The sequence below is a fragment of the Mandrillus leucophaeus genome, unplaced genomic scaffold (assembly GCF_000951045.1).
Source record: "Mandrillus leucophaeus isolate KB7577 unplaced genomic scaffold, Mleu.le_1.0 Scaffold1085, whole genome shotgun sequence".
NCBI classification, from domain to species: domain Eukaryota; kingdom Metazoa; phylum Chordata; class Mammalia; order Primates; family Cercopithecidae; genus Mandrillus; species Mandrillus leucophaeus.
Window position 1 is genome coordinate 536,513 of NW_012099043.1, and position 26,552 is coordinate 563,064.

Here is a 26,552-nt window from a genome sequence, read left to right on the forward strand (position 1 = left end):
ATTTATATTCATTTCATCAGCTAAGAACTAAAGAAAATTTAAATCAATTCAATTATTCATTTACAGGTGTTTTTAACCATTATTTTCAGTTTTATGCCTCCTTTTATTGTCATTTTGTGATTTTTTTTGCCATAAATTATACATATTTGGAACAATCACTTTAAGAAATTCAATCTTTGAGTAAGATCTCTAAGATTGATTTTGTATGAATATGTGTGTGGGCACACACTTGACAAAGTTCAGTTATAAATATATGTGTACATGTATCAAAATAATTCACATAAAATCTCTGAATAAAATTATCTGTACACTTTTTCTGTCAATAAAAGCAATATAGTACAATTCTTGGTAGTAAACCCGTTTGTTTTCATTCTGTGGCCTACCATCTGAGCTGCCATGTTGGTATAACACATTGATCATTTGATATTTTACTATGGCAAATAATAATGCTCCCCCAAAACAATAAATAAATAAATCAGTGAGTTTCAAGAAAATAAATTTTTTGATGGATCAGATGATTTGAAGTTGTTAGTTTGTTCTCCAGCAAGGTGAAAGAAAAAGTTGTTAGTTTGTTCTCTATCAAGGTGAAAGAAGATGAAAACTAAAGTTCTCAAGGCCAGTGCATAACAATAATGGGGCTGTATTCTGTGCATCAATCACCATTACCAGATACCTTGATCCTATGTTGCCAAATATTTCATGTACTGCTTTGGTGGTGATTAATCAATGTGCCATGGCACTGAAACTGAAATGAGACTTTGTGGTACAAATGATATTCAAAAGCGTTTTGAAAATTTATCATCTCTACAGATACAGATGAAAAAATATCATCTATATCTATCTAACAATACTGTTTTTATAAATGTTACCTATCCAAATCTTGGTTTTATTTACTTAATATTTAGAAAACATGATTTTAGTAAAAATTGTTCATATTTTCTTAATGTAGTATGTGAAATTACTATGTAATTATACAAGAAATATGCTACACACCTGAATATACAAATAGGCCAGCAAAGGTAGCAAAAGGTGCCTTTCAGTGTTACTATCTCCCCTATAATCTTCACCAACACCAGCCACTCTTCTCTGTGCATCAGTGATGTATGTTACCTAAATCAAGTCCTGTGCAAACGTCACCTCAACATAAGCGCTCTCGTCTCGTCTTCTTATCAGAATGCAGCTTGAAAGCCCGATAGGGAGTTCTGGAACCACCACTGAAAAACACTTGTTGCAAGTATTGAAAAGTCTCATACTGCAAATTCAGAATTCACAGTATTGAAAAAAATAATATATTTTTTAAAAAGTTACAATACTGTGAACTGTCTAAAATGAATTATGCTGGGATCAGATGACTCTCTTCATTCCAGCCTATCTTATATTTTCTCGTTATTTTCTCCACATAGTCACGACTAACAACAACAGACTCATTATTACATTTCATTATTGGCTATTTTATAATAAATGATCTCAATAGCATTTCTGAACCCTCTGCTCTTCTAGTTTTACATAGTTCTTGAATTTTTGAATGAGTTAGTTTTTGGTTGAAAAAGACCTGACTCTTACGCTTAAAAAGCCATCTTTCTTTCTGTAAGCTTTCTATCTTCTATAAGCTTTACATGTTCCATAAGCAAACATTCACTGGTTTTGTGATCAAACTGGAGAGGCAAATTCAGTTAATAATAACAGCAACATCATTAATCATCCTCAAATCTAGTGTTATGGATAATATGATTCCCACGAGGAGAGATAGTTGGTTGCATGAGCGACAGAGAAAGACAATCAACAGTCTCATACTCATACCAAGATATGTCCACACACACTTGTTTCCACAGTCAAAGTAATGCCATATGTCCCCAGTGATGTGGGTGGGTAAAAGGAACAGTTGGCCTGCTAATGAGGGCCATATGTACACGCAGTCTATCGTACCATCCTTCTTACTTACGATGGCTGAAAACTCAGTTGAAGTGCTTGCTCTGAGGAATAGCATGGCTGGAGGAGGAGGGGCTTCCTTAATAGCAGGAAAGGACCATTTATTGTACAACTACTGTCTCTCTGAAACTGGGAGCTAAAAATATGCATGTACGTTACTCATTCGCATGAAGAGTTACTTAAGCATCAGTAGAGTTCTTTATTCCAGTTTCATCTTATTTCACTAAATTCATTTGCCTTTATGTGCAAAGGGATTTTTGGCCCTTTTCAGAAATTACTTTTCATAATCAATCTTGTTAATTTGATGTTCATTTACATCAACCTCTCTTATTTTTAGCTTGATCTTCAGAAAATTTATACTTTCTTTGACATTGTTAAATGTTACAATATTAAAAGAAATGAAAAAGACTTAAAAACTTAGAATATTTGGATGCAGGTTTCTGTACTTACTGCACTACTGTTCCAAAGTAAAAGAAAAACAAAGATTTTAAAAATGATTATAGCAGCTTTGTATCTCAATCAGGGTTTCCTTTGAAATTTCTACAACTGCAAACACTATTCAGCAATTTGCACTGATTATAAAATTTATGGTTTTAAGGTCAATTGTAATACTATGATCAGATAATATAATTTACTTTACTCTTAATGGCTTCATTTTGACAAATGAGGGAGCTTTTAGGAAGGACAATGCTCCCTGCACAACAACTAGTAAAGCATGTCACATCCATTTACAATATAATTTTAAGAAAAATGAAGGACAAACTACTTGTGAGGCAGCAATAATTCATTTGCATTAAATTAATTTGAACAGGGCATTTAAAGTTCTCTCTGGCAACAATGGAATAAAGGGGAAAATGAATCTATCTCACGCAATGGTCCTCTTCCAGGTTCCAGAAAGATTTGAAAGGCTGACATGACCATTGCTAAATTTCTTCTAGAAGTTTATGATTAGTATCATAGATATAACTCATGAGATAAAATATTCACAATGAATGTTTGTGAACTGCATCAATTACTATGGAACTACTGTCTAACATCCCTTTGAAAATTTATGTTCTGCAAAGGTTAAAAAAAGACCAACCTTTCTGTGCTTTCTTACATGGATGAGGTTTTGTAAACAAGAACTAAGCTTCACAAATAAGCACTATGGAAGATAATGTTCTAATTTAAACCTAAGTTGGCCTTGATAAATAATGGGTTTAATTAATATTTTTGACCCGGGCAGTGCAAATGCTTTTACTTATATTTTACTAAAGTTAGATTTGACAAATCTAAGGGTATTTAATTTATCAGTGTCTGTTGTCAGATGAAAACTTCCCCATCAATACCTTCTAATGGTTCAAAACTAAGTTGTTACCCCCACAGATACACTGTGTTTCCACGTGTAAGCAAGCACATTAATTTCAGAGTCTCAAGGCACAAAAGTATTATTACCACTTGTGATAGGATGCATACTAGTCCCAAAAGATGTTCTTGGCCTAATCTCCAGGCCCTGGGAATGTACTGCCTTACATAGCCAAAGGGACTTGTAGATATGATTAAGTTAAGGATCTTGAGACAAGGTGATTATCCCAGATCATCCATGTGAGTCTGAAGTTATCACAGGAGTCCTTAGATGAAGCAGAGAGGAGGACTCAAAGTTGAAGGAAGAGGCTATGCGGAAACAGAAACAGAAATAAAAGCAATGCACCTTGAAAATGGAGGAATGGGTCAAAAGACAATGAAGACAGGTGCCACTAGGAGCAGAAAAAGGCAAGAGAATGGATTCTTCCCTCAGCACCTGGAGAAGGAACCAACACCGCAGACACATTGGCTTAGCCTAATTACAGTGATTTTGGACTTCTGACCTTTGAAACTGTAAGACAGTAAATATGCGTTGTTTTAAGTGATTAAACGTGCGGTAATTTGTTAGCGCAGCAGCGATACAACACACCACTACAATAAGCAAAGGAAATAAACTACAATAGTAACAAACCTAAGGGGTTCCAGAAAAGAGAAATGAAGTGGTAACCTCAGTCACAGGATTGACATTAGTAACTGTGTTACATGTTACTCGCTTACCCCTTCAATCGTGTTATTGCTGTAATTATCATTATCATCCAATCAATATGCTTACATCATTATGTGTAACTTAGAGATGAAACTTTTTTTCTATTCCACCCTTCCCATAATTGCATGCAGCTACCCCTAAGCACCCGTGTATCTGATAGAGCTAATATTTTCATGGAAAAATCTTCCATGTTAAGCAGAAAGTTTACATCTAAAATTAAATTCTTTTAAGCCAGTCTTGGGACAATACCTAGAAAATTCAAACACTACTTCTCAAGAATACCACTAGCAGTGAGTTTGTGATGCTACCTTCTGCCAACTGAATCAAAGTTAATTTTAAAGATTTTCAAAGCAATATTTTTAAAAATTGTGTACATATTTTTCCTCTTGGTAAAAATAAACCATTTCTCAACCCTCCATTATATTTATGTTAATTACATGAAGTCCATACATGAATTATCATACCACAAATAGAGAACTATTTAAATAGGAAAATCTCACTTGGTGCTGACAGAATGACAGCATAAAACTGTTAAGCGTGGGGAGAAGTAAGTTGTTTGTAGTGTAAATATTTCCCTTTTCTTATCAAAATTTGTCCTGTGATCTAGCACTCTTCTCTCCACATGCTTAAGTACAGCAAAAGTTATAAAAATACTCATTCTAGTTTTCTATACTTTAATGGTTGCAGAACATTAGAAGAGAAGTTGGAGATGGGAATGTTTTGTGCAAGACTGACATTGCATTTGAGGGGAAAATAAAATCTTGGACATAATATGTGGGATATCTCCACAGTAATATATGGGAGGGCAAGAAAAAATATTATCAAATTTCTACCATGTGCTGAGTATATATAAATAAATTTATGTATAAATAAATATCTAGCCTTTTTAATGTACTAACAACCACTCTTCATAGCAGGCATTCTATTCCCAGTTTGTAGATAAGAAACAAGGCTTCAGAAAGGAATCTTCACCAATTTCACACAGTCAATAAAAGGCAGAACTAGGGCAAATATCAATAATAAAAATAACAATCTAATCCTAATTGGATCTGGCACTGCTCTAAGAAGCAAATCATTAACAAAGAATTTTGAGTTACATTCTCCTGGTCTCCCCATTTTACAAAAGAAGCAATTGAAGTAAAGAGAAGCTATACCATTTGTTTTCAAGCTCATATAGCTAACAAGAGACCATTTTAATCATGGGTCTGTGATAGATCCTGTACACAATTTCTAGCATTAGCTGAGATTTTTCTTATTAAACCCTAAGCAAGTATTTGATCCCTGGTAAGTATGCTATAATTTTTTCACTGCTCATTCTTATCACAGTTCTTCAAGAAAAGTACAGTTCAACATATTTATCCTATTTGGTTGCAAATTTTGAAACTCAAAATATATATCACACTGAACTCTTAGCTCCAGTTAGAATTTTAAAAAACTAAATTTTCGGCCGGGCGCGGTGGCTCAAGCCTGTAATCCCAGCACTTTGGGAGACCAAGATGGGCGGATCACGAGGTCAGGAGATCGAGACCATCCTGGCTAACACGGTGAAACCCCGTCTCTACTAAAAAAAATACAAAAAACTAGCCGGGGGATGTGGCGGATGCCTGTGGTCCCAGCTACTTGGGAGGCTGAGGCAGGAGAATGGCGTAAACCCGGGAGGTGGAGTTTGCAGTGAGCTGAGATCCGGCCACTGCACTCCAGCCTGGGGGACAGAGCCAGACTCCGTTTCAAAAAAAAAAAAAAAACACAACTAAATTTTCACTCAGTAAAAAAGTAATTGGATTGTTTACTCCCATATCTACAATATAGCTTATAAGTGTATATTTGCATTGAAAATATAATTTTCTATAACTTTTATAATATTTAAATATTATTTAAGGTTTTAATAATATTTAAATGTTGAAATTTACATTTAAAAACATAGTTCAACAAGTCAGAATAATCCTTCACTTACTTATGACAAAATATTTGTTCAGTATCTTCTGTTTGTTCACTCCTGTGTAATATATCTTATTTTAAGAATCAAAAACTTCTCTTAATGTCAATGCTATAGCCTCTTCACATTTCCTACCTATTCTTAATTACCCTTCAGGAGCAAATAAAATGAATTTATCCCAAATTTATTTGCTTTGAAACAACTTCAGCGAAAATGGTGGTTGTCAGCCGTATCTACCATTCATATATCTCCATATTTTTCTGCATTAAATTTCATCTAATACTCCCTTATGCCATTAATGTCACTGCAAAGGGAGACAGGGGATGAATCTCATAATGAACAAAGGTATGTACACTAGATTTTAGGATGTTCAATCATCTCCCTAATATATTATGTCCCATCTGAACTACTCATATTAAGATGAGCAACTACATGAACATGGTACTTTTAAGAAAGGATGTTCAAAAATTAATTCGTATATTCTACAAATTTGTATCCAAGAAAGCATGACCTAATAGGCATCACACACATGAATAAAAAATTCACTTTCAGCAATGAATGTTGATGACACTCCTTCAGCAAGAGTTGTCACCGAGCTACCCACAACTCCTTGGCACTCACTATTCTCATACATGTGGTCGGACAATGTCCAGTGATTCTGTCCAAAGGCTTTTCTGGGCCATCAGAGCTGTCTCAGCCTGTATACACAGTTATACAGAAACTCTAGAGCTTTAACGACTCTGATCACTGGAACAACCCTGTACTAACAATGCAAATTTATGGAGGAAACTTCCAAGTCCTCTAGCCCCCAGCTGGGGTAACTCTGTTACCTATTTCATATGGTCTCATAGTTCTCCAACAAAAATGATCTCGGCTTGCTCACCTTATTTCCAACTCACTACATGGCACAACTAGAAGTTGACGAGATATTCTGCTTTAATGTATGTGCAAAGCCCTCTCGCTCAGGAATGTTTGTAGGGTAATATTTCTAAATTAGGAATACAATTGGTCTTGTTCTTTCCTGAGGGATAAAATGTCATCTCGCTTCTTATCTCCCTCTCTCCCTTCTTCCTAACTCAGCTAACCCTCTATCTGAAAGAATTACAATGGAAGAAATATAGGGCATTGTTTAGCATTCTCAAGAGGATTCTTTACCTTGGAAATGTTGAAATGACAGTGAGTATCACACATACACTGCTTGAATTTTTTTTTAGGATCTGAGGGAAAAGAGAATTTTGACATTTCAGAAAATTTAAGTCATCCTTTTAATGTCAGGACGGGAAAGGAACAGGTCACATGGGCAAGAGCCATAAAACTAATTATCTTGACTCCTTCCAGAATACCTGAGCTATAAATGTACAAGGAATCCTGTAATCAGATGCAAAGTTGTCTACAATATACTTAGTTCCCCAATGTAACTATGAATTTTATGTATGTAATGTAAAAAAATTGTTTCCAAGTATTTGAGACTCCAAAAAGTTTCCCAGCTAGCGTTCAATATTCTTGCTTAACTTCTCCTTATACCCCTAACCTGTGTTGAGCATGCATACACACACAATAGCACCCTCCCTCCAAAAAACTCACAAACTGTCTTTGGAATTCATTTTTTTAAGAGCTTATGTAGGATCAACTATTACCACTTAAGAAAGAAAAGGAGCAAAAAGCCTGTATTACAGGGATTTTGTTTTCTTCCTCAACTCTTGAAGAAGCCTGTTTGTATCAGCCCATGTCAGACACCAAAGGACCTATCAATAAAGTGTTATGAATGTGGTCACATATGAAATGTAAGAGCATTCAGTTTCTACCTCTCCTTTTCTCATAAATCCTACATCAGCTATACATTAGATATATCTGCCAATGTTTCCATGGAATCTTAAAGACTATTCACTGTGAAGCCTGGCAGTTTAGCCTGAAAGCAAGTTATGTCTGCATTTCAAGTTCACACTAGGTGGTTTAAAAATACAACTAAATGTGGCCTGCCTTTATCTTGATTATAAGACATAAATTATCCCAAGAATATTCTTAGTAAAAAATTGAGTCTCCCTGTCAATCCACTTTTATTAAGAAGGACACAGGACAGTTTTTAGGAGTTTAGGAATTATTTGGAAATTAGGAGCATCTAAATATGGAAAATAACTCCATAAAATTATAGTATATTTTATATCAAAGAGAAACCAGAAAAATAAGAAATAAAATAAAAAAGAATAAATGTTTTCAGTATTTTTTCATGTAGCATGTTCATATATAATTATTTCAGTAGTCTCAGTGTAGTGCAATTGTGGTGCAATGTGCAGTTGTTTAGGTAAAGAACTAACCTTGAAGTTAAACAGCATAGGTCTGAATTCTTTATAACATTCATGTATTTTATATGTTCCATAATAACATGCAACTTCTAAGTGTGTGACATAATAATTACAGAAATCGAGGTAAAGTAACACTTCTGTGATACAGCCTCTTCATCTACAAAGTGGAATTAATATCACTTTTCTCTTTAAATTTCTATTAAAAATTGGAGAAGTAATATATGTGAAAGAACCTTACATTAAATACGCAAGTTTTATTTGTTGAATTCAAACTATTATTAAAGAAAGAAGAAAATAAAATGTTACATTTTGATTAACCAAGTAGATACATGTATCTCAATTTGAGAAACCTTTAAGCTCCCTTGACCATAAAATGACATTGGATCCTAACAGAGAATTTGGTTAATTTTGAAAGATATTTCAATTTCACACCTAAATTTGGATTCTGACATTTATTTCCTAAACTTATCGTTTGTATACTTACCTGCTATTAAATCCACAGTAGGTCATGTGACTAACCGTATGCCCACCGATTTTATTGACAGGTATTCAGTAAGGCCCGCAAAGTAAGTATTGACTTTTTTTTAAAAAAAAGACCCAAAACACAGAGAAGCAAAACACTTAGTTAATTCTTATAATCATGATGATCACAAATTAGTGCTATTAGTAAGAAAGAAACTTCTAAACCTAATAAAGTCATAATACCTCCAAGGAATTTTGTCTCTCTGATACACACACATACACACACACACACACACACACACACACACACACACACGAGATAAAAAAAAAAATGAAGCAAATGTAAAAAAATAAATAAATGAAAGAAGTTCTGTGGGAAATGTCCATAATTTCATGCCCAGAATTTCTCCATCAATCCCTTTCCCCAAAGTTCTTCCCAAGAAAATAAAGTTGCCTTTCTCTCAATGTTGACTCATCACTTTTCTCACAGAATTTTCAAAAGAAATATTTCCTGTCAGTCGGCCACTTAAACTTTATGTTAAAGAAATCCAAAAAGGTGTCAATTTGGCAACAAAGGATAAAGAGGAGATGAAGTGAACCAACATGGCTTTTAAGCTAAATTGCCACCACATTTCACTGGCTGTCTAGAGAGCCTGAAGTTCCCTTTAATAAGCTTATGGAGGGTACAGAGCGAAGGAACCTCAAGTTACTCTGAGGGTTTTCCCTGGTAAATTAGGTGGAAAGGAAGAGTGCCAGCCCCACCCCCTAACTTAGAGACCAAGGCTGGCCCGTCCCATTCTGTGCCCAGACCTTCTCCGTCCACGCCTTTCCAATCCTTTCCTTGGCTTGGAAAACTGGGCATGAGGCAAGCAAAAGGAAGGCCAGAAGGCCAAAATGGGCATCCGGGAAACCAAATTCCTGTCTTAGAAGCTTGTATAGAAACACACAGATAATGCGTGCCTTTGGGGACGTCTCCTAAAACCCCATTCACTTCAGCTAATGCCATCCGAATGCCCCCACGCTGGCTGTGAGGATCGCTGCCACCCACCGCCCATCCGCCCACCCCCAGCCTGTGCAGCCACCGCGGAAACCCTCCGTGAATGTGGGACACGTAAAGGCAGCAGCGCCTGGGGGAGCGGAGCAGCCTCGCCAGTTCCACGTCTCCGGTTCGAGACCCTTGGGTTCACCTCTGTGCTGAACTGAACTCACCCGGAGTCAGGTTCGGACGGCAGCCTCCCCGCAGGGGCACTGGGCAGCCCCGGGAGCTCCGCAGCGTCCGTGCGAGTAACGGGCGCAGCGCCGCGGAACCGCTCCCCGGACCTGCTGCTCCGGCTGCTCCCGGATTTCTCCCACTCCGCCCGGGAGCCGTCCTTCCTTGTCTTCCCTCTTCCTCCTGTGCCTGCAGCCGCCGCGCTCGCTCCTCCTGGCGGTGGCGCAGGGCTCCTTCCGCCTCCTCCGGGCGCGAGCTGCGCGGTGCTAACCAGCGGGCTGCAGGCTCCTCCCGGCCAGGGGTGCGCACGAGCCCCTCGCCAGAAACCGGACTTCCCGGAGCAGAGCTAGGATGTGCCTGGTGCGGCCACTGCAGAAACGAGCTGGAGGAGGCGACCGTCTGCGCCCCTCTAGCACTAACACCTCCTAGATCACAGACATAATTGGCTACTCAGCTTAACCGAGCCATCACCCCAGACTTCTTCCTAAATAGCTCCAGTAATTTACAAGCGCAGAAAAGTGAAGGAGGGGTTTGAGCACATATCTGTGTTAACAGTATTGTCTGTATGGAGATGCTAATTTGGCTAGATTCTGGGATGAAATGTTCAAGGAATGGTATAGGATTCTGTCTGGTTGTTATTTTGACATATTTTGACGATACTTACAGATCTGTAACATAAACCAGCAATCTTCTAATCATGACAACACAGATTCCTAATCGAAGGCAACTGATACTTACTGAACACCAGGCTCTGTTTAATAGTCTCTTTTTTCCCAGCTAATCTTTACTACAATTCTGTGAGCACTACTAGCATCCCTACTGTGTATTTAAAGAATCTGAGACTAACTTTTAAAACAAGAAGGTCTTAAAACAAGACTAAGGAACTTGTTCAAGTTCGCAGGGATTCTAAGTTTCTGAGCCTGAATACTAACCGAAAACTGTAGCCCTCAAAACCCATACCCTGTGTATAATGTGTTGTAGCATCTTGGATGGTACTGTGTCATTGAACCAACAAAGATAATAGGACTATCAGCAAATACACATCAAGAGACTAATGAATACCTAGAATCCTAGTGAGACTTGTAAATAGTCAAGCACCCTATGTAACAATAGTTCAAGTGCATGCTAAACATGGAGATTACTTATAAAAAAAAAATCAACCAGTATGAGTTAAGACAGGCAAATAACGTTCAAAATGTTGAGAATCAACGTCCAGCCACATATGAGTTGAATTCCCCACTCTAAAAAAGAGGGCAGATATGATGTATTCTAAGAAGTCTACAATGGGCATGGTCTTTTTGCAGTCAAGGCCTTGTAAACACTTGTTTCCCATTAAGAATATGCAATAGCTAATTAATATTAAATTTAAAAATCAATGATAATTTATTTCAACTAACCTTACATGAAAACATCATTACTCATTCAAGCTTTTAGAATTAAATAGCATTGAATGTCAAATTCACTTCAACCCATAGAAATAATAGACAGTTAATTAATAAAGTAAGTAATTTAATTAACTTTACTTTTATGTCATGGTGTATTTTTCCTTAGGAAAACGATAAGAATTTTTTTCCATGGTATAAAATACTAGAATATGACTTTTATATTTTTCTTCATGAAGATGAAAGAATTAATAAAATAAGTACAGACACATTTATTGCCAGCAAATCTATCCAGATCATTCATTCTCCACTCAAGAAATTATTCTAGGCAAGCTTTATTTCTCCATATGTACAAGGCAATTCAGGGATCAAAAGAAAGGGGAATTTATTCACAAGTGAGCAATTTTAAAGCACCTAAATTAATATCAACCATTAGTTAACTAATTAAGATTAGATTTTCTTTATAAACAACTTTAAAAGACTATGAATAAGGTGTAACAAACTTCTACTTTATAAATACTACTATTCCTATTGAACACAAAGATATATAATTATATTTTTCTTCCTACTTAAAATATTTATTGATCCTGGCATAATAATATCATGGATATAAGGTTTATGCTAATTTTTTCACATACCAAGTACTTCAAAACACGTATTATTTTTCCTTAAGCTTTTATGTGCATATATTTTATCTCTCCAACTAAAGAATAAGCTCCTAAATAAGAGTGGTTTTGTCAATGAATTTTATGCATTTTAACACATTATTAACTTCTTTTATGTATTCATTTATTGATTCAAAAAATAGGTGTCCATGCCACTTTTTCTAAACCTTGCACAAGATGTAGGGTATACAATTATGTCCAAACTTGATATAGTCCTTGACCTCATGGAGCTTACTGCAGAAATGTGCAGTAATTTTAAAATCTATTTATTATTATTTAAAGCAATAAATGAATACATTCTTGCCGAAAATAAATGAAAAGTCCGTCTGAACTCCTTGGCCAAGGCCAAAACATGAAAGCAAAAGCGCTGCCTGCCTGAAAACACTAAAAGCAACTCTCAGGAGGGTTTCTCTGTTGAAACAGTGCATCTCATTATGGAAATAACGAGAAAAATTAGTAACTGTGCAAATGACAGCACACATGCATCTTTGTGGTTTCTGACCTTTTAGCATCGTCAAAAGCAAGACCACAAGCCTTTCAACACCATTCTTGGTGTTAATCTTGCACAGAATATAATGTTTTCACGTATTTCATTCTGATTTCCTATAAAGTAATTTCAATTTTTAGCTAAAGCTAATGGGTTTTTCTAGTGAAAATATTGTGAACTGAATGACTGTCCAGTGAGATCTGTGTATCATGCGCCATTTTCATGCTCATGCTCATTTCTCTGAGTCTATTTGCCTTTAATTCACCATGATAAAATTCCTTTGGTACTTTCATTGGCAACCATCGCATAGTGACACTTGCATCCAAATGTAATTCAATTTGAGCTTGGCAGCGTTTGCTTTTTTATCCGAAAAGGGAAGTTAGAGGGAACAAGGGGCAAAGACGTGTGTAAGAATATCTGAGGGACCATCACAGCATCATCACAAATTCAAGATTTTTTTGAAACAATGGACAAGGGACCGACAGCCATGCCCTGGGATGGCTGAAACACTTTACAACCTGCTCATGTTCATGACCAAAATCATCTCCTAAAATGAATTCAATTTGTAAATATCATAATATTGTTTGTGTATAAGTAATCATAAAGCAGTGTTAGGGGAGTATGATCTACTAATAAATTGGAACAAAAATATTAGACAAAATTCAAGAAGATTCTAAAAGGAGGAAATCAACCTGTCTGTTCTGAACAGAATTGAACAAAGCACATAAATCGTAGCTCTATACATTGACCATAGACTTAAAACATAACATAAGAATAAAGAAGGCAGATAACTCAGGAAAACGTTTCTATTGAATCTGCTCCTTAAAGTTTTCCCATACGTTTATTTTAATAACAGGAGCATACATTTAAATCTCACAAAATCGAATATATTTTGCTGATTCAATCTGAAGCAGAGGAGCGTGCGCCAGCACTATGACTGTGAGCTGTCACGGTAACGTACCACTGCTTTACACCTACCCACGGGCTAAAACGTTCACCCCTAGAGTCACGACTTTGTATATGGCAGGAGATTCCTACTAACAGCAAATATATTTGGCTGAAGAGTAGATAAATCTTTAGGCCATTATATCATTCACTAAAATTTAACAGGCATTTACATATTTACCTACTTGGTTCATATGACAAATACGTTTGAGAGTCTGCTATATACAAAAAAAAAAAAAAAAGGAACCATCTTAAAAATGTAGAGATCAATTTAAAACATGGAACTGAAGGGTTAACTGTGATGGCTGAAATGAAGAGAACAAAACTGGAGGGTACTTCAAGGAGAACAGGCATGAGAGAGGCATTATAATTTGGAGGGTGCTATGATTTGAACCCGTGTGTCCATCCAAAGGTTGTATGTTGAAACTAAAATCCCAGGATAATGGTATTAAGAGATGGGGCTTTTGGTTACGTGATTAAGTGAAGAAGAATCCACCCTCACGAATGAGATACATGCTCTTATAAAAGAGGCTTTAGAGGAATGCCTGGCTCCTCAGTCTCTTCTGCCATGTCCTTACATTGTCCGTTTTTGCCCACTTTTGTCAAGTGAAGACAAAGCAAGAAGGTGCCATCTTCGGAGCAGAGAGCAGCCCTGACCAACCACCAAATCTCGGCTGCCTTGACTTTGGACTTCTCAGCCCCAGAACTGTGAGAAATACATTTCTGTTATTTATAAATTACCCAATCTGTGGCATTTTGTTATAGCAGCACATAGACAGAAACAGCGGGTAAACAGCCTGGTGAGACTGGATAATTTAGAAACTTGAGATGATTTAGTGTCGCTGATTCTCCATTTTCTCATACGTGAAGTGAAGGAAATAATGCTGATTACTTCATAGTTCATTGTACAAATTAAATTAACTACACTATGTAAATAAAGCAAGCAATATCATTCCTTTTATCTAGTATGCACTGTTTAAGTGTTGTTATTATTACATGAGGAAACCGAGAACTTCCCAAAATAGAAGGATGTGGCAACCAAAACCAAGATATAAGAAAGCGCCAAAGTTCGCTGTGACAGTTTTCTCACGTGCTGGTTAGGGAAGATAGTGTAACGTTACATGCAGGTATTATTTTAGGATAATTTTACTCCACCTCGAACTACTCCAGCACTTTGCCTAGGTCTTTTATTGCACTTCTTAGTTTGTCTCTTTAATTATGGTTATTTATATAAATCTTTCAGCTTCCTACAAAAATAAGCTTGTAGTGGGACAAATTCTTAAGGATCTATGTCAAAGCAATTTTTCTATTTCCTACAGCAAGTAACCCAGTAGTAATCACCCAGAATTTGTTAAAGAAATAAACATAGGAAGATTAATTTCAATTTTTTTGCTAATTTTTACTCAGAATTATGCCTTTGTTAGGGAGGAAGAAATTATAAATTGTGAAGACATGAGTATTAATATTTAAATCTGTTATTCTGCTTTATTTTAGAGTTTGCCATGTTTTGTGATTAGAAAGAGAAACAGGACATTCTATATAGCTGTTGCAAAACGTGTGGTCTTTCGGTGAACTAGCACCACCAGCATTTCCAAGAGTTCCGTAGTTTGCAGGACTACTGAGTCAGAATTTGCATTTTGACAAAACTCCAGGTGATTCACGCTATGCATTTAAGTTGGAGAAGCACCGTTTTATAGTTCTCCTTATGTCCTGAGTGCATTGTCAGTGAAAGAAAATACTATAAGTATGATGATAATAATAATGGTAATATTAAAAAAATGTAACTATTAATAATTTTATATGTTCTCCCAGATACTAAGTCCTTTATTTAATACTTGGTATAATTCTGTGAAGTTGCAGTTGATATCACCTACTAAACTGATACTCAGAAATCATAAGTAATTTTCCAAGGTAACAAAGCTAGTGAATCACAGACAAGATTTTTAAACTCTTGTTGCTTCATTCCAAAGACCAAACTCTTTCTAACTTATGGTTAATACATTTGCTTCTACCTTCCATTTCCTGAATGTGGTTTCCTTTCTATTTCATTAGCTTTATTTATACGTGACTGATTTTTAAGCCTAATATTTTCAGAATACGGTGTACTACAGGTTAATAAGGGCAATACCAAGTAATATGTTGAGAAAGTGTGCAGAAGTAGTATCAAGAAACGGAGATCTTTTCCAAAATATTTACTGAAAAGCATTCAATAAAACAAGACTTTCTACTTAGAAATTCTACCTTGCATAACTCAAGTGGAACATGATTATTAAAATGACAAAAAAAGATTCCATAATGGCTTAAGAGCTAAGAATAAGAATTGCTATATAAAAAAGCATAAATATGCCATATGAATGACATCTATAAGAATCATGGGAGTGCTATTTGGTATTTAGTATTTAGTTCCATTCTGCAGTATGATCAAAAAGAAGCGTCTGTATAATTCACTGTGCATTATAGCACAATAAATCACCTCATTAGGCTAAGAGATGTGTAAAGATTTACAGTCCAGGAAAGTCCACTAGATACTCTTAATCACTTCTTAGACTGTACTGTCCCCCATATTTCTCTTTTTCTATAGAAAGAGTGAACATGGAAAGGCTTTATTTTAAATCCAGCAATGAATGGGATGTCTGTGAAGCAAGAAATAGATGGAAATTGACATTTTAAAAGAAAGATTGGCTTCTGAAGAGATATAGCTGTGACCTTGGTCTTTTTGTTGGAGAGAAGTATTCCCCAGCCTTGTACGATTTTTCCCAAAGCACACTTTGTATTGCTCTCTCTTCATCTCTGGCTCCTGTCACATGGCCCCTCCCTCATTCTATCTGGTGACTTCTGAGAAAAATGCTTAAATTCTCCGGAGAAGATTGAGAACAATGCTAAATATTCCTCAGAGAAGCAAAATTTTATGTTAACAGTTTATATTTTCACATGAAATTCTCTATCTCCTCTCTCTCTCTGTCTCATGTATGTGTGTGTGTATACGTATATATATGTATATATGTGTGTATGTGTATGTATATATGTGTATATGTGTGTATATACGTACATATATGTATATATGTGTGTGTGTTTATGTATATATATCCGTATATATACACACACACATACTGCCATTTGCATCCCAGGTTATACATCCTGAAATCTTAAAAGTAGAAAGCCCTCACTGGCCGCGGTGGCTCACGCCTGTAATCTCAGCACTTTGGGAGGCTGAGGCAGGTGGATCACCTGAGGTCGTGAGTTTGAGACCAGCCTGGCCAACATGGTGAAAACTCATTTCTACTAAAAATACAAAAAATTAGCTGGGCGTTGTGGTGTGTGCCTGTAATCCCAGCTACTCAGGAGGCAGAGGCAGGAGAATCAATTGAACCCGGGAGTCGGAGGTTGCATGAGCCAAGACCACCCGTTGCAGTCCAGCCCGGGTAACAAGAGCGAAACTCCACCTCAAAAAAAAAAAAAAAGTGGAAAGGCCTTAAAGGCCTTTTGAAAATGAGATTTGTCAAATATTTCTTATCAGAGTGAAGAGAATGAAGTGCGGACCCACGTGACTTGTCTGAGGTCACACAGGCAGTCATGCTGCAGCAGGCTTATTGGTCCTCTTCTATGACATGTGCTACTGTTTTTTATCATTTCAATAGCTTTCTAGTCAATAGTGGGACAAAATTTCTAACTTAGGAACCTAATTTTCTCTGCAAATCTTATTTACATCTCTAGCTTATTAATACACCTCAGAAGTGTTACAGAAATTAATTAGTAGAATTTTGAAGAGTATTTTGAGGTATGCTGGGAAAAATCATGTAAAGTATCAATGATTAGAAATGAAACAATCAATACTAGATATTGTAAAATTATATTTAAACTCCATATGGTATAAATAAGTCATTTTAATGTACGTATGGTCATTGTACTTTGTAAACTTGCATATAAAGTATTTGAAAAAATAACATTTCAATATATAAAATGTAAATATACAAAGGTAAGGAATGGAAAGAATAGGTGAAAACAGTAAGGCTAAAAGCACAGTACAGTGTCATCCTCAGAAGACTATAAAAGAATTCTCAACCTCACGAAACAGGAGAACTTGAACACAGAACGTACCCTCTTCTAGCTATACCGATTATGGTAGGTAATTTTAAAAGGCTTTGAGACAGAAGGGAAATGTTTTATTATGGGTTCAGCAAAGTGTTATGGGGATGTTCCTTAACTATCAGCGACTTTCGAAATTCCCATAATCTTTCTATAGATGGCAAAGTTACACAAATATGAAGGAAAAGGAGAGGGCCTGCAAAGGTGGTGATGCAATTCTCTTTTCAATGATAAGCTATTTCTAAGTACACATCTGCTTTTAACGTTCTTTTACCGACGCCTGCCAAAGTGGCTAAAGTGATCCTTCATAAGGGGACAATTTTTTCTCCACTCAGTACTCTAACATTTCCAATTCAATTTTTCTCAGAAAAGTTTACATGATGTGCATATAGAATTACTAAAACCGGCTGCATAAATAATTTAAATGGACTTTACTTCAAAGACAATATTTACTTTTAAAGTTGGAAACCTTTGAGTCATCAATTAATTAGAATTATCTTGTATCTTTCTTCATAAATACAGCGTTTTGTCCCTACATATTTATGATTTGGAAATTTTCACCTGGAAAATTTCATTTTCATTTGGATGCCTTGTCTTTAGTATGAAATTCAGTATTTCCATTTCAATATAATTTTTTGATTGATTTTTACTTGAAATTATGATAAAATAAGAAAAGTAAAAAATAGAGATAAACTGTAATAGTGTTATTTGTGACTGAAAATAAAATCAAGAAAATAAAATATATAAAATAATTATAACTATTTAAATAAAGTATCACATAATGGGCAAAATATTCTTCTGGCTAGTCAGATGATTTTGACAGGTTGTTTATGGGTCCTGAAGTTCAGTTTGCTCATCTCTAACATGAGGTTCAACTGCGTATGGCTTGTTTGGCTGAACTCTGTAAAGCTGGTCAAAAAAGTTGCATTTGGATTCTTCTTCCTGTTTCTGTATACAATAGAATCCTTCCTGTTTCTACCACAAGATTCAGAAGACAGTCTCTGACCTTTCCAAATAATTTCAGAGTCTCCTTGTTCTCCCGAAGCTTTCTCATAAACGACTCTCCCGTGCGCCCTGTTTGTCAACACCAAGCTCGAAGTATACTTGGTGTCACCCCTTCCTCTACCATCTTCCTACCTGTATCCAGTCTGTAGCTCAACCATTTCAAACTGGAGAAATAGCTCTAATGCGTCCATTCTACTCGTTCTCTGTAATAACCACTCTAGGTCAAACCACAGTCAAACCCATACATTCAATATTTTGATGGGTCCCTAATGTATCTGCATATTTCCACTTCCCGCCTTCTACCATCTGTTCTCTAGAAAGCAAAGAGAATAATCACCAAAAGAAGAAAAAGAAAAACAGGAAAGGAGTTACATCAGGTCACTGCCCTAGATAAATCTTCCAGAAGCTTCCCAATACTTCTGCAAGAAAGCTCACACCCGTATTCTGACCCCCTAACTCTAAATGTATCTATAACCTCATGTCATACATCCCTCACTTATTATGCTCCAGCCACTGTGGACTTCTATTATTCACATACACTAACCTTTCTCCTGTGAGAAGGCCTTGCCATGTGTTCTTTTGGTTGCCTGGAATTCTCCTGTCATCATCTCCTCATTCAGGCCTGAGCTTAATTTCCTCAAAGTGGCCTTTCTTGATCCCACCTTATCTCATTTCATCTTCAACCTCTTTTAAAAATCCTCAGTCTGATTTTTCTTAATGTTATTTATTATAATATATCAATATATTATCTCTTTATATGATTACTAATTTATATTGAGGGGAACCTTTTGAATAATATCTCAATAGGCCAAGTTTCTATTCCTTTGTCCTCATCCCTTAATTCCCAGCACTTGGCACGGGATCGAGTACAACAGCTTACTGACTGCATAATGAACCTTATATAAGATAACATCAAATAAACCTTGGGGAACTGCAGGCATGTTCCCTTACTCTTGTACTCTTATTCTGAAAGTGAAAATATATTCAGGTTATATAATAAAAATACGTCCAGCTATATTAGTACAAAAGGGGGTTGTTCTTTATTCCTTATCCCATGTTGGTTTGGGTTTTCCAATAACCTAAAATGCAAATTTATATGCTGAAAGTGTATTAAGAAATACCCTTGGGATTAAAAGGAAGCAGTAGTGGGCAGAGGAAGATGAGCTGTGATGCAATCTCAACACATTCTTCCACCAAACTTCCAGAGTTCTTCAGAGGTGTCTGGATTGGGACATGGAGGGTGGGCTTCTGTACCGCACACATAGCCAGTCACGGTGTAAAGGCTTCCCTGTGAAGGAACATGACCATGGGAATGAGGCGGGTCTCTTACAACCAAGAAATTTCCCATAGAAGGCTGACAGCTAAGGGCTCTCTGCCACAGTTCTCCCACCAGCTAGGAAAACAAGTCCTTCATCCATAAAGGACGTACAAGACAATATATCACAGAGGCCAATGTAATCATGTTGCAATTGTCTTCAGGTCATAACTGAAACAGAGGGGCTGTTTTCTTCTACCAGCCATATTAGCTCAGAAATATATTTGAGAACAATATAAAGTGATAGATAAAAATCTGGGGCGATAATGGGAAAACCTTGTTATATTCCTGGAGTTGCCATTAAATATTTAGGTAATAAATGTAACACACAGATAAATCCTTAGACCATGGGCCCATCTAAAAAACTTAAATGCTCAAATTAGCTGAATGTTAATCCAATGAAGTACTATTTTTAAGACTCTTGATGCAGGCAGATCTATTTTGTCTGTAATTAGGTTAATTAAGTTGTTATCTCTTTTTGATTATTTTATTGTATTTGTAACTAGCAATCCATTATTAAAGGAGAAAATACAATTCTTGAGAATGTGGTGGTATTTCCTATTTACAGATTATCTTCCCCTGAGTGGCAGCACTAAATATTCACCAAATCAAGAAACAACTTTAGAAGAAACAAGGAAATAAGATAACCTCATGTAAATCCAAAGATAATGACCAAATACTATTCACCTGGAGACATGAGAAAGCAAAAGTTGGATGTGGAAACCTTTGTTAGTGACCTCATGCTTCTCCCGAGATGCTTTTAAGATTCTCTCTTAAACTTCGATGCTTAATAAATTTCTTAAAATTTGTCAAAGTAATTGTTTATTAGGCTTCATTTCAGAATACTTGATATCAAAAGACAAATGAAAAGATGTTGACAAAGTCTTAATATGAGAACAAAATATTCTATGCCAAGTGCAGTTGACATTTATATATTCCCAGATCCTGGAAAAACATTTTCTAATAAAAATAAAAATCAGGAAGCCTATTACACATGTATCCCTCTCCCTCAAAGTGTCCACTGGAAGATGACTTTATTTTGATAGAACAAAATAAATAACTCACAACAAATGTGTTAGGATGAAAGTACTGACGTTAATATTGTATTGGTAAATAGAATTAAGTCCTTTTTTAAAATAAAAATTATACTTAGAGGTATAAAACGGGATATAAGTTGACAGGCTCAATAATCTGTGGTCAAGACTTCAGTGTATATTTACCCCCAATTAAGGGGCAAAGAAGAGGTATATGTATAAGCTTTCTTCACTTTACAAATAATGATCATTTGTATGATGAAATCGAGAAATGTGCATTTAAACATATGATTGAAAAGTGTAAAACTATTTAAAATTATATTTAAAATCATAGAATCCTTTAAAATTACTGGGAAATAGCAAAAAATATGACATAGCAATAAAACTATGACAAACATGGGGTCAAATAAAATAGAAACTATTAAAAATAGGGGAAAAAACCTTCATATGTCAGAAATTGAAAAAACACCTATTACAACCAAAAATTGGGGGAAAACATGAAAAACAGATCATTAAAGTGTGTTATGAAAACACAAAAGCACACACAACACACAGAAAGTATATACTATAGACCCAGTAAGAGTACCTAAAACAGAAAGTAAGATGATAGAAAAAAATACAACCTGGGAAAGAAACAGGAGAAGGAAGTAGGAATTAAAATTGCAGTATCAGAGTTAGTTAGGACATCTTAATATTGAAAGATATAACATAATAAATATATAATATTTAGAAATCTTTATGTCCCGAATAAGATACTGTAGAAATACATAAAATTTGGACAAATTCAAGAAATACAAAGTGAAATAAGCATGACCATATAGAGAGACTTGAAATCACCCTCTGACAAAGTAAAAAGTCCTGTAAATAAAGTAGAAATGATCCTGTAATAATAACATCAGGAAGAAAGGCCAAGTAGCTCTATAGTAAAATCTACACTTCATAGGATCTGTATTTCCTAAGTATTCATAGCATAATTATGAAAATTACTGCTGTGTTAGGCCACAAAAACTTCAATAATTTCCTGAATAAGTAAAAACATTTGTAGAACATACAGGATTATGATGTGTTCAGTAAAAGCACATTTCTGTTTGTGCCCACAAATTTACATAGGGAGGAAAGGGCCACTGGGCTCACGACCTGTTATGTCTCTATGGGTTACAGGTATTATAACTTACCTGATGACATAGGCTATGATACTTGACCAGGTCCAAATAGGAGCAAAGGACAATAAGGTGTCTTAGGGAATTGACTGTAGGAATTGGAAAAGAATAAATTTGTTAATGAATTCTCTGCCACAAAAGCTGGATGGAGAAGAAATTTTAGTTCGATACATGCAGAACAACTGACACTACAATCCCTTCTAGTCCGTGCATCCTACTGGCAGGGTGTGTACTGCGGAAATAGCAAAAAATATGACATAGCAATATCATATGACTTCACAGCAAGTGAATTCAAAGAATGTGACTAACTTAACATTAGGAGTTCATCTGCAACATGGAGCCCTCCTAATAAACGGAACGTGAGAGGAAGGAAAATTTCTCCTCTTCTAGACACCACTGTGGCGCAACAGAAACTCGGCATAACAGCACGTAGAGCTACAAGACACAGTTACTGTTTGTGACTCAGTTTGGCCCATCTATTCGGCCTAAAATAGTTTTCAGAGGAGGTGACATCGAGACTTTTTTGTGGCAATTATAGCAAGTTCTGAAATTCTGAATGATAAACTTATATGGAAAAAAGTTTTAAAACTGTGCTTATTACTGGGAAAATTAAATCTTATTTTTTAAAAATTTCACAACACAGAAGAAAATCATTAGTAATCAGTATTTTACATTTTATGAAAAGGCATTAGCAGAAACTAAAAAGTTAATTTTTATTGGAATTGAGAAGAAATGAAACCTAATACCTTAGTCATTAATCAAGAGTAAATTGGGAGAGTCTGAAAGCATTACTCTGACTTTTTAGTTCAATCACAGTGGCTTTGAATATTTCCTTTCAATGAAGACAAGCCAGTTCATGGATATTAAAGGAGTTTATTAAACAAATGTCACTTTAATTTGTTCCTGGAATATATTATGTGAGCTTCTGGTGTCTGATTCATCCTGCTTATTATGTTTTATTCATGCTAAAATTAAGATGAGTTTCATTTTACAGGGCACAAAAGGTAGGTAGTTGGGGGAAGTGTAATGCGTAACGGGTGACAGGAAAAGTCAGTGGAGAATTAAGAAAGAGTGTGCCAAAGAGGCACTTAATGTTTAATGAAAACCAAAACTGTTGATAATTGTAAAAGGACTCAGTTATATTTAAAAATTTATATTTCACTTAAAAACGTTGCCTCAATTAATTTATTATGACCTTTAACCTTTCGTTCCAGGTTAAATGATCAGCTGTCACCTGGGTACACTCAGCATAACCTCTGTACTTGATGAGTAAAATGCTGCTATTAGCCACCATTCCCACTCTGTAGACATCTTTCAGCTATGCTTCTTTATTTACACGACTCTCCACCCATCAACTCTTAAGAATATCTTATTCATCTTTCTATCTACAGTGTCTAAATAAAAACATGTAAAGAATGAACGATCTAAGCTAATATTTTTATTTATATTTCTTCTACCTTAAATATGCAAAGACTGTAAATGCAAACAGTAACTTAAAAGTCTACAGTTCAGAGTTGTAATTGGTAACTTAATGTATTGCCACATAGAACTCAATTTTTAATATGCTCATCAGTTTTGCCTCCTCACCGTTAGAATTCAGAATTTATTTTGTAAATAGCAAAGAGTGACCTGGCTCTAACAACCTTGAAATTTTTGAACCATGTTGAGTGGTACCTGGAGCAGAAAGAAATATTTAACAACCATATATTATCTCAGTTTAGCAAGAAGTGGACACAAATTCAAATGTAAGAAATAGCATTCCTTCATTTTGTGAAAAGTGCAAAAATCAATCGTTTCTTTACATATATGTGAAGCAAATATGACCCATTATCTTGAGAGAAACTAGAATATCCTGATTGCGGATACTTTAATCCAAAAATCCAGCTGTGGAGGAAATTCAAATTGCTGTGCGATTGTTTTAAAAGAGTTATGGTTCTATAGATATTGCGACTTCTTTGGGGAAAGTGTGTTCTCGTACGGTAGTAGATATGATGAACTATGGGTAGTTCTCAAACACTTGCAAAGTAGAGTCATTAGTTAGAAGCAAGGAATGAAGAGAAAGCACTGGAGACAACATATGTAGCACTGCTCTTCCTTCTCAGGTAGAGAGATTGTAAGAAAACGAACCCCAGCGGGCAAAGTTCCACCAGGCCTGGGTGCCGATGTCCTAGATGTGGCTTCATTAAATGAGTGTGATTTCACAGGTTTGTGGCCTCGGCAGTTGGGATATGGTCCTAGTGTGTAGAGTAAGATTTATCTTAAAGACAGGTCATATTTTCTTCTTTAAATCATGCTAAGAAAAGACTGATCCCCAGAAAGGAGATGAGAATCAGGGAGGAAGGACTTTGACGAGCAGAAAAACAGGTTTTCAACTTTGTTTAGCCTTAAATGGTAGTGCCCCAAGAATTTCAAACTCTTTAATTAGTAAAGTTAATCTCAACCCTGCCAGATGAAGCAATATTTTAATTCAGCATAGCCATTTCTTAGGAAGCATCCACTCACTTCATTTAATGAGTAAAATGGTCCTATTAAATAACACTCTGACAGCAATATGTTCCTGGATTCTAAGCTTTGTTCTCAACTAAGTTCGAGCGATTGCTTAGTGTCCGCAGTTACACTGTACAGACTTTTCAAAGAAAAAACTAAAAGCAGAAATACTTTTTTAAAATAGCCGTAGCTACTTAATTAATGTATTAATCTCTGTTTGTTTGATGGATAGTACTTGTAATTAGCAAAAGGTCTTCAGAAGACATCTGTTAACTGCATATGTCTGTAACAGAATTGTGTCTTTTAAGAATTTTCCTCTGTAGTCCAAATGTTTTTTAATAATGCTTTGCCCATATCTTTATAGAAAAATTTCCCCCTATGAAATCTTACAAAGCTAAAGTAATCCATTATGAAATGAAATCAATATGAGATTGGGTCATGATAAATCTGAGATGAATGAGCAGGTTTCTGTCAGTTAAGTGCCTAACCTTTCTAGCCTCCATGACTCCCTGAAGCTATTTTTCACTTAAAAGCATCATTAACCTAATAATTTTGCAATGATAGTATAAGATGTGTTGAACTACTTGTAGAGGCTTACACTCTTTTGTCTTTACTTATCTGATTTTTAGTATTATAGAAACATCAACAAAAAAGCTTCAACAAACATGTTAATACCATTTATTTAAAGATGGCAATATTTTGATGATGATAATATTAATCAGAGACATTATTACATACAGCATTTTAACCAGCAAACATTAAAAGTTTCCTGTGTCTTACCATTTTTAATCTTATAGGACTTCTGTGAGATTTGGAAGACACCTATTCTTGCTGTGCAGTAATTTCAAGTTCACTTTGAATAAATTGCTCAATACTGCTGATTCATTCTGCATCTCCATTCTATACTTCCTAGTTTAAGGCATTATCAAAAAGTATTACGTATTCACTTAAATAAAATATTTTACTGGTTTGAAGTAATGAAAGGAATAAATATCTGTCACTCTCATCTTGCAATAAATAGAGCAGAGAAAAGAAAATATGATCATGAAAGATTACTTCATGCTTCTTTGAAAGTATCAAGCAGTCTGCTAGGCCATTCCTCAAAGAGCTCCAGGTTAACATGAACTGGTTAACTCATTCATTCATGCATTCGTCTTTTCCAGAAGTATGTGTAAGTATCCACTAAACAGAGTCAGACATCAGACTAATTAAAACGGGAACTCAGCAGCTGCCCTTCTTCCAGATTATGTTATGCAGAAGTGCTTTTTCACTGCGGTGAGGGGATGCTAATTTGAATCATGTTTGACAATATCTAGAATATTGGGCTTGAGAAACATTAAAATAACTGCTTAGGAAGACCGTTTCTTTTTTTAGTTTTTATAAACATGACTGGGAAAACTCAATAACATTTTAAAAATAGACTTCAGACATGAGTAATTGCAACCTTGCCACTTAAAAGTAGAATGTTCTCAGGAAAGCTACTTAACTTCTTTGAAGTTCAATTTTCCATGTGTAAGCAGATTAAAAATACCTGTCTCTTGGGTTGTGGTAAAGGTTAAATGAAGTGTGTGTAAGATTCTAAATACACAGATTTAGTATATAAAACTACCTTGTTAGTTTTTTGTTTCCTGGTTTTCTATTCATGTGTATTAGCCACCTTAAAATTTGTGGTATTAAATAGCAAACATGTTAGGATGCTCATGGTTCTGAGGGTCAAGGGTGTAGATGGGGTACAGAGAGGAAGGCTAATCTGCCCACAAACTCTGGGGTCTCCGATGGGAAGACCTAAGTAGGTGGAATTGTCTAGAGTTGTCTTTATTAACTTGTCTGGACCCCAGGTTGGAACCATTCCAAGAGTAGAACTATAAACAGGAACACCTACATGTATTATCTGTGGGTGGCTTGGGCTTCCAATAACATGACAGTTGGGTCCCAATAGCACACACCCAAGACAAACCATTCCGGGGGCAAACATTCCAGGATAACCAGGTGGAAGCTGCATGGCCTTTTACGACTTAGCATCAGACGACAGTGTGTGTCACTTTCTTCTAAGCCAGCTCAAGTCTGCTGAGATTTCCATGGGCAGGCAACACAGA

At 35.7% G+C, this 26,552-nt stretch overlaps 1 protein-coding gene across 1 annotated transcript in view; it reads right to left on the reverse strand.

Moving 5' to 3' along the window:
* LOC105544778 overlaps positions 1-19,401 on the reverse strand; it is a 52,749-nt gene extending 33,348 nt beyond the window's left edge. The window contains exons 1-2 of the mRNA XM_011987365.1: positions 19,341-19,401; positions 9,890-10,205 (exon numbers count right to left, since the gene is read on the reverse strand). Of these exons, the coding sequence (XP_011842755.1) occupies positions 9,890-10,205; positions 19,341-19,401 (377 nt within the window). The remainder of the gene's footprint in view (positions 1-9,889; positions 10,206-19,340) is intronic.
* Positions 19,402-26,552: the final 7,151 nt, after the last annotated feature.